Here is a 9235-nt window from a genome sequence, read left to right as displayed (position 1 = left end):
TGTTTATAGACTTAGTGCAGGCTGGGAATATGGCTTATTGGCAAGAGTGCTTACCTCGTATTCATGAAACCCTGGGATCAATTCCCCAGCACCACATATACAAAAAATGGCCAGAAGTGGCGCTGTGGCTCAAGTGGCAGAGTGCTAGCCTTGAGCAAAAAGAAGCCAGGGACAGTGCTCAGGCCTTGAGTCCAAGCCCCTGGACTGGCAAAAAATAAATTAAAAATAGAATTTAGTGCAGTAACCACTGAAAAGCCTCACTCTCTGGCCTTAATTCCCTCCCTACAACACTGGATGTTGGCCGCCTGATGGTAGAGCACCAAGATGCTTGAGATGATTAAATGTAGCAATGGCCACCCGAGCCGTGTCCAACTCATGGGCATTTACTGAGAAGCCACCTTCTGCATGATTGACAGGGTGCAGGGTTAGAACAGTGGCTAGGAGATCACAGCCCCACGGCTGGAGGGCCCAGTCCAAGAGGGCAGGATTTCTGACCTGCTGTGTATTCCCAGTACCTACAACCGTCTAGGCACACAATTGAAGCTCAGTGATTATTTGTTGAATGAATAAACCAACTATGAAGTGATGGGAATCCCGGGGGCCTCTGATTCGTTTTTTAAATCTCTTGCAAATCCCTTGACCTCTCTGAGCAGTTGTTTCTCCATCTATGGAGCCAGAGATATTTAACTCCCTGGAGGGAGGTCCAGCAGACTGGGAATAAAAGCGTAGTCATGTTGATAGCCACAGTAATAACCAAGTTTACTGAGCGCTGCTGTGGACTGGATACTGTAGAGAACTCTGAACAACAACAACAACAAAAGCATTTTCATTTATAGCAAAAGCAACACTGAGGCACAGGGAGGTGTAGAAGGCTCCCAGAGAAGGGCGTGTCTGATCAAGTTTGGGAGCTGTCTGGAGTAGTGGAGAAGAGGATGCCGTTGAAGGAGAGGATCTGTCAGCAAGTTACTGCGCTGTCAACCGCAGAATCCGTGGGAGGGACTTACGCCTCCTTGAACCCAGAGGCCCGACCAGACCACACCCCCTGCGTCTCCTTGGCAACAGTGCACATGCGCGTTGGGTACCAGTGCCTGAGCTCCACCGCAAGCACCACACTGAAGCCAAATGCAGGCCGGGCGGAAGGGGCAGGGCTGCGGGAGCACACGGTGGACTTTTAAAGGGACCGTTTCTACCTAAAGCAACCCAACGTGGGCACTGCTGGCGGTGCAGGTGGGTGGCTTGGGAGTCCGGATGGAGGAGGTAGAGGGAAAGCAGGGAGGCGTGACTGCGTGGAGATGACAAGGGGAGCACTACTCCTCTTGCATCTAAGAGCATTATGGAGAAGCTGGGGCTGTGGAATTTCAGCTTGTGGCTGGGAGAGTCGGGGGAGGGGTTAAGTATCACAGATGCTCTTTGAGATAGTTACTCCTCTCTCCCCCTTGTCTCTGGGTTCTGCCACCTCTTCACCTCCTTGGCATGACCAGCCATGGCCAAATCTCCTGCACACGGTTCAGTGATTGTCCCAGACTGGCACGAGACCGCGGAGGGCAAAGAGTACTTGACCTGCATCCTGCGTAAGAATCGCCGGCGGGTGTTTGGTAAGTGCCCTGGGACTCCCCGGCTGGTCGCCTGTCAGTCCTTTAGGTAGAGCAGTGCCACCGTGGCTTTAGGTGGAGGTGGGCGCATAGAAGCATGACAGTGCCGCCTTATTGCACCGCACTCCTCACTCAATCTCGGGAACTTCTGGAAGCCCTATCCCTAAGGCCTTCACCCCCAAATCTCCCTAGAGCTAATTCTGCCATTAGGGACCATGGAAACAGCAGAAACCTTGCCAGCAGCCACTGTCACCCGAGACGCTGCTGATGGGGCCCTCCCTGGGTGCCCGGCCCTCTGCTGGGCACTCTACACAATGAACTACTATTAACCTTTTCAACCACACATTTAACATGCTTGTACAGCATCCTGCCTTCCTAAGTGGAGACAAACCTCCCAGATCCTGCCGTCTGGGGTTACACACTGGTGAAGGATGAAGCCAGCACACCCAGGTCTCACCAAAGGATTCCCCCATCAGCCTTAGGACTCCAGTTACCGCCAGGAGGGTATCAACAGGTTTAGGACAAAAAAAAAAAAAAAAAAAAAAAAAAAAAAAAAAAAGAGTAGCTCACAACTGAGGACTTCAGCCTCTGGATATATTATAATTTTGACTTTTGGGGGGTAAGTTTTTACTTAACACCCATAAGCATTTCAGTATGTTGATTCTATAGGATTTATTTGTAATAATTGAAAATACTTTTGCATATTTAATGTATGCCTGTTAGAGAATGGGCTGTGAAATGCCATGATCTTATGTATGAGAACTCAGGAACATATTATAGTTTCAGTAAAGATCATCTTGTAGCCAGGCACCAGTGGCTCATGCCTGTAATCCTTGCTACTCAGGAGGCTGATCTCTGAGAATTACAGTTGAAAGCCAATCAGGGCAGGGAAGTCTGTGAGACTACCAAATTAACTACCAAAAAAGCAGAAGTGGAGCTGTGGCTCAAATGGTAGACCATCAGCTTTGATCAAAAAAGCTCAAGACAACGCTCAGGCCCTGAGTTCAAGTCTCAGTATAGGTATGTACTTACACATACACACACACACACACACACACACACACACACAAAATCATCTCATGGCCTGGGACTGGTGGCCCACACCTATAATCCTAGCTACTTATGAGGCTGAGATCTGAGGATCATGGTTCAAAGCCAGCTGTGACAGGAAAGTCTGTGAGACTCATCTCAAATTAACCACCTAAAACCCAGGAAGTAGAGCAGAGGTTCAAAGTGGTAAAGCACTAGCTTTTAGCACAAATGCTCAGGGACAGTGTCCAGGCCCTGAGTTCCAGCCCTATGATTGACAAAAAAAATTATTTCATGCAACAAACTTAAAAAGAACCCAGTTAGAGCCCAGTGTTCTAGGCATAGGCTCTTATCTAGGGTCTTGGTGAAATGTAGTTTCTGATCTAGGCAGGGCAGCAAGATTGAAATGTTTCTAATAATCTCCCAGGGCCATCATGTTGGTCCCATGGACCAGGTTGTGAGTAGCTAGAGACTAAGGTTTTTAGAACCCCTGTCTCAGCCTGGTGCTCCTGGTTCACATCTATAATCCTAGCTACTCTGAAGGCTGAGATCTGAGGATTATAGTTCAAAGCCAGCTCACACAGACAAATCTAAGAGACGAGCAAAAAGATGGAAAAGGAACCGTAGCACAAGTGATGGAGCACCAGACTTAAGTGAAAAAGCCAAGAAAGGGTTTGAAACTCTTAGTTCAAAACCCAGTATTGGTGCACATACCACCACCATCCCCACCACCACCACTATCTCCTGAGATTTGTATATACTCATAGTATTTCCAAACAAAACATGGAGGATATGATAGCATCCTTTAGAGTCTCAGGAATTTTTTGGCATCTTCTATATATGTAAAAGACTACGGTAGCCATTGGTTACCAGATCCAACCTGGATTTGTAAATCACTTTTCTTGGTTTGTTTGTTTGTTTGTTGTTGTTGGGTTTTTGTTTGTTTGTTTGTTTTTGCCATCCTGAGCCTTGGACTCAGGGCCTGAGCACTGTCCCTGGCTTCTTTTTGCTCAAGGCTAGTACTCTACCACTTGAGCCACAGCACCAAGAATCAAACCCAGGGCTTCATGTATACGATGCAAGCACTCTTGCTACTAGGCCATATTCCCAGCCCCACTTTTCTTGTTTTTATCTTAAGAGACAGGGTCATGCTAGGCATAGTGGTTCACACCTATAATTCCAGCTACTCTAGTGGTAGAGATTGTGGCTTGAGGCCAGCCATGGTAAGAAGTTAATGAGATGATAGCCCAACAAAGCCAGCCAGGCATCATGACAGGGCCTGCCTGTCATCCCAGCAATTCAGGAAGCTGCAAGTGGGATGAGCTTAGTTCAAAAATAAAATTAAAAGGGTTAGAGGTGTGGCTCAAGGGATAGAGCACCTTCCTTACAAGGATAAAATAAAAGGTCCAGCTATGTTGCCAGGAAAGCCTCAATTTCCCAGGCTCAAGTAATTTCCCCTTTGCCTTCTAGACAGCTGAGACTGTAGGCATATACTACTATAAAACCTAGCAATTTGTGGGGGTGGGGTGGGGAGGTGCTAATCCTGGAGCTTGAACTCACGGCCTGGGCACCATCCCTGAACTTTTGTGTTCAAAGTTAACACTCTACCACTTTGAGCCACAACTCCATTTCAGGCTTTTGGATAGTTCATTGGAGATGTGACTCTCAGGGAGCTGGGTGCTGATAGCTCACGCCTGTGATTACAGCTATTCAGGGCACCGAGATCTGAGGGTCATAGTGTGAAGCTAGCCCAGGCAGGAAAGTCCAGAGACTCTTATCTCCATTTAACCATCAGAAAACTGGACGTGGCACTGTTGCTCCAAGTGGTGGAGCACTAGCCTTGAGCAAAAGAGCTCAGGGACCGCGCCCAGGCCCTGAGTTAAGCCCCATGACTGACAAAAAAAAAGTCTTATGGACTTCCTTCCTTGGGCTGGTTTTGAACCTCAATCCTTGGATTTTAGCCTCCTGAGTAGCTACAATTATAGACGTGAGCCACTGGTGCCTGCCAAAATTAGAATGGATTCAAAGTGTGGCTGGGAATGTTGGGTTGGGCTCACTCAGACCCAGGCTTGACCCAGCCTCCACCATGTGACCAGTAAGTGACGCTAACGCCACAGTCCTCCTCTGTGAAATGACAGAATCATTCCTTGCTCCATAGAGGTTCTGGGGAAATAAGCAGGGACTACACATGTAGTGCGCTAAGCAGCGGGTGTTCACTGAGAATTGGCTCTCAAGTGTCTCTCATAGATCAGTTGTGTTGAACAGAAAAGAATTTCGGGTGCTGGGCACTGGGAGGCTCACACTTGTGATTCTAGCTACTCGGGGCTAAGATCTGAGAATTGTGGTTCAAAACTAGTTGGGTGGGTGGGGGCTGGGAATATGGCCTAGTAGCAAGAGTGCTCACCTCATATACATGAAGCCCTGGGTTCGATTCCCCAGCACCATGTATATAGAAAAGGCCAGAAGTGGCACTGTGGCTCAAGTAGCAGAGTGCTAGCCTTGAGCAAAAAGAAGCCAGGGACAGTGCTCAGACCTTGAGTCCAAGCCTCAGGACTGGCAAAAAACAAACAACCAAAAAAAACCTAGCTGGGCAAGAAAGTCCATGAGATTATATCTCCAATTAACCACCAAAAACTGGGAGTGATGCTGTGGCTCAACGTGGTAGAGTGCCAGCCTTGAGCAAAAGAGTTCGGGGACAACACCTAGGCCTTGAGTTCAAATCCCATGACTGACTTACCAACAAAAGAAAAAGGATTTAGGGAAGGTAGGGTGGACTTTCTGGGAATGACATCCAGTCTAGCAACCTTGTAAGCTGATACATATCAACTACAAAGACTTAGACTATCTGTTCTCCCAGGCCTCTGCAATATTGGAATGAAGATTCTCCTGGACATGAGGTAGGCTGTCCTCCCAGGGTCTGATGGAACGAGTGTGGGATCATCACCCCCACTCTTTGTGACTTCCTCCTTGTTCCAGGACTGCTTGAGCGGCCAGTGCTGCCCCCACCTGTGGCCATTGACACTGCCAGCTACAAGATCTTTGTGTCCGGGAAGAGTGGTGTGGGCAAGACAGCGCTAGTAGCCAAGCTGGCTGGCCTGGAGGTGCCGGTGGTACATCATGAGACCACTGGTGAGTGGCTTTCCCCCTCTATCTCTCCTTGGAGGCTTCTGTCGCCTTCAGCCACACAAGCTGGGGTTTTACCCAACTTCACTACTTCTGTGACTTTGGAAAAATGAGCCCCCCTGGGCTCCCTTCTCCCATGGAGGTGTTCTGGGATTGGTACTGGAGTTAGTGGTGTTAACACCCATGCTTAGTATCAAGCTGGCTCAGGTAGATACTTGTGGGTTTTTGCTTTTTTTTTTTTTTTTTTTTTTTTGCCAGTCCTGGGGCTTGGACTTAGGGCCTGAGCACTGTCCCTGACTTCTTTTTGCTCAAGGCTAGCACTCTGCCACTTGAGCCACAGCACCACTTCTGGCCATTTTCTATATATATGTGGTGCTGGGGAATCGAACCCAGGGCTTCATGTATATGAGGGCAAGTGCTCTTGCCACTAGGCCATATTCCCAGCCGGTACTTGTTTCTTATTGCTCCTCAGGGCAGATCTGCCTCCCTCATAAGTCAGAATTCTCCTAGGTCAAGGACATGGTGACCCACCAGGAAAGGGATGTATCTCTTTTTGCTATACCTTTTGGGCCCCCGTCTCTTCCCCCTCCGTTTCTTCCATGCTGAATGGCTGACCTCTGGCCCTCCTCAGGCATCCAGACCACTGTGGTATTTTGGCCAGCCAAGCTGCAGGTCAGTGACCGTGTTGTCATGTTCCGGTTCGAATTCTGGGACTGTGGAGAGTCTGCTCTCAAGAAGTTCGATCACATGCTGCCGGTGAGCAGGCACACGGGCCTGGGTGAGCTCTGGGAGTGAGGGGGTACCTGTGGTGACTTCTGAGTATAGGCGTGGGAACCTCTGTAGGCGCTGGGTTGGTTGTGAGTGAGCTGAGGGTGGAGTGCTGAGCAGTAGAACTCTGAACTGGCACTGGGACCAGTGTTCCAACTGGAGCTCTGCACTTGGAACAGCCACGCCATGCTCTGGGCCTCAGTTTCCCCATCTGAGAAAGAAGGGATTGTTACTGGGCTTTGGTGCTGTGTGTGTGTGTGTGTGTGATTATGTAGTCAGTGTTTTGTTCTGTGAGCCAGCCTCTCCATCCTCAGGCTTGTAAAGAGAACACAGATGCCTTCCTGTTTCTCTTCTCCTTCACGGACCGTGCCTCTTTTGAAGACCTGCCTGGACAGCTGGCACGCATGGCAGGTGAGGCACCTGGAGTTGTCAAGATGGTTGTTGGCTCCAAGTATCCTTTGGATGGCCCCTGGGACGATTTACAGTCTAATGCCTTACTCAGCCATTGTCAGAAGTCACTTTTGAAAAGGCCCTGAGTGGGGGGTCAGGAGCCCTGCCTCTGCACGCTGTGAGGTCCAGTCCATGGGGTTTTTCTCAAGGGATGCTGCTGGATCTGCCCTAGCTGCTGGGTATGGGGCTCGGGGAGGAGGCTAAGGCTGGATGTAGTGGGCAGTGAACAGAGGCACCTGGCCAGGCTCCTTGACTGTCTTCCAGATTTGATCAATACATGCACACAGACGTGCCCGAGCGAGACCTCACAGCCTTCAGGAAGACCTGGGGGCTGCCCTTGCTGCGGGTGAAGAGTGTGCCAGGGAGGCGGCTAGCTGATGGGCGCACACTGGACGGGCGAGCAGGGCTGGCTGACGTCGCCCATGTGCTCAATGGTCTCGCCGAGCAGCTGTGGTACCAGGACCAGGTGACAGCCGGCCTGCTGCCCCACCCCTCAGAGAGTGCTCCTGGCTAGGGAGGACGGCGTCATGAGTGGGCGCCTATGCTCCTCACTCAGAGCCCCCAGGTAACCCAGGACCGAGGGCAGGACCTAGAGCCTAAGGCTGCTCCCATCTTGAGACCGGGGGGAGGGGGGCACCCTGCAGGACGTTCTTTGCTGAAGTAGAAAGTGAGGAAGGGGCGCCCAAAGCTCCAGTTCTGCCCCCAGCTGCACTCGAGGTGACTGAGTGAGGGAGTCCGCAGGTCCTGGGCCTTACCAGGAAGGCGACCTCTCCAGGAGCCTCACTAGATGAGGCAGCATCATCTTCTGTAACCGATAAAAGTCTGAAACCACAGCACTAACTCTGTAGCAATGTGTTTTTTCAAATAAAGTGGAACCTCAGGAGGAGGGGAGTGCTTGGGTCCTGCTCCATGTACCCACAGAAAGATCCAGGTCGTGAGATATCCCCAGTTTGTCCCAGAGCATCTGAGTCCAGTCAGCAGACGGGGGATGAGTAAGGTCTTTTGGAGGAAGTTCTGTGGACACTTGCTGCTGGCCAGCACCCAGCCGAGCACCGGCATGCTGCCGTGGAGGCTGCCAGATGCCGTCCATCCAGTGCCAGGCCGGCTCTACCTTGGTCACCGTCCACATAGTCAGCCAGCATCCTGCTGGATGGGGCCTGGGTGCGAGGTGGCCCGACAGGCAGCTGTGGGAGGCCAGAAAGGGCAGGAGCAGGAAGGTGCCCTTCCCCCCAGCCGGGGGCTCAGAGTTCAGACCTTGAGCTTACCCATACCCCAAGAAGAGCAATGCCTGGGCAGGACCCTGAGCCTCAGTCTGTGGACCAGTGCCCATTGCTGGAGTATGGGCAGCACTCTCCCCACAGCCTTGCTGCTGCCAGGCAGGTGAGGCTGCCAGGCCTGGTCCTCTGCGTCTCTAACCTAGGACACTCGGGCAACGGCAATTTGTAGACAGGAGCCAGTGATGGCAGCTCTGGGGAAACGGAACCTCCAGATACTGCAGGCACTTGTGGGTTTTTGTTGTTGTTGTCTTTCTTTCTCACTTGCTCTCTCTCTCTCTCTCTCTCTCTCTCTCTCTCTCTCTCTCTCTCTCTCTGTCTCTCTCTCTTTTGTGCTGGTAATCAGGGTCTAAGCACTTTCCCTTAGCCTTTTCTCTCACCTCTCACGGCTGGTGCTCTACCACTTGAGTGACTGCTCTGCTTCTGGCTTTTCTGGGTTAGTTTATTGGAAGTAAGAGTCTCACGGAGGGGCTGGGAATGTGGCTTAGCGGTAGAGTGCTCACCCTGCATGCATGAAGCCCTGGGTTCAATTCCTCAGGACCACATAAACAGAAAAGGCTGGAAGTGGCACTGTGGCTCAAGTGGTAGAGTGCTAGCCTTGAGCAAAAAGGAAGCCAGGGACAGTGCTCAGGCCCTGAGTCCAAGTCCCAGAACTGGCAACAAATAAAATAAAACAAAAAGAGTCTCACAGTATGGAGACAGTATGGAGGTTCCTCAAACAGCTCAGCATAGACCTACCCTATGACATAGCCATACCACTCCTAGACATCTATCCTGAACAACAGGTCTCAGGATACCATAAAGATATCTGCACATCCATGTTGTCGCTGCACAATTCACAATAGCCAAAATATGGAAACAACCCAGATACCCCACTACAGATGAACTGATCCAAAAAATGTGGTATCTGTACACAATGGAATACTACATAGCGATTAGAAATGATAAAATATTGGTATTTGCAGGGAAATGGTCAGAACTTGAGTAAATAATGTTGAG

The 9235-nt window shown here is 50.4% G+C and overlaps 1 protein-coding gene across 2 annotated transcripts; it reads left to right on the top strand.

The window, feature by feature from the left end:
• Window positions 1-1139: 1139 nt before the first annotated feature.
• Window positions 1140-8053, top strand: Cplane2 (ciliogenesis and planar polarity effector complex subunit 2). 2 transcript variants are annotated; one of them, XM_048350320.1, is made up of 6 exons: window positions 1140-1257; window positions 1482-1595; window positions 5598-5750; window positions 6376-6500; window positions 6827-6963; window positions 7227-8053. In XM_048350320.1, exons 2-6 carry the CDS (start codon window positions 1484-1486, stop codon window positions 7474-7476), a joined length of 777 nt encoding a protein of 258 aa, XP_048206277.1. In that variant the 5' UTR covers window positions 1140-1257; window positions 1482-1483; the 3' UTR covers window positions 7477-8053. The 2 variants fall into 2 exon arrangements, with proteins under 2 accessions (XP_048206277.1, XP_048206278.1); XM_048350321.1 differs by having other exon boundaries at window positions 1142-1227.
• The last annotated feature ends 1182 nt before the right edge of the window (window positions 8054-9235 follow it).

The sequence above is a fragment of the Perognathus longimembris genome, chromosome 7, assembly GCF_023159225.1.
Source record: "Perognathus longimembris pacificus isolate PPM17 chromosome 7, ASM2315922v1, whole genome shotgun sequence".
Taxonomy (NCBI): domain Eukaryota; kingdom Metazoa; phylum Chordata; class Mammalia; order Rodentia; family Heteromyidae; genus Perognathus; species Perognathus longimembris.
This window is presented reverse-complemented; position numbering and strand designations above follow the sequence as displayed.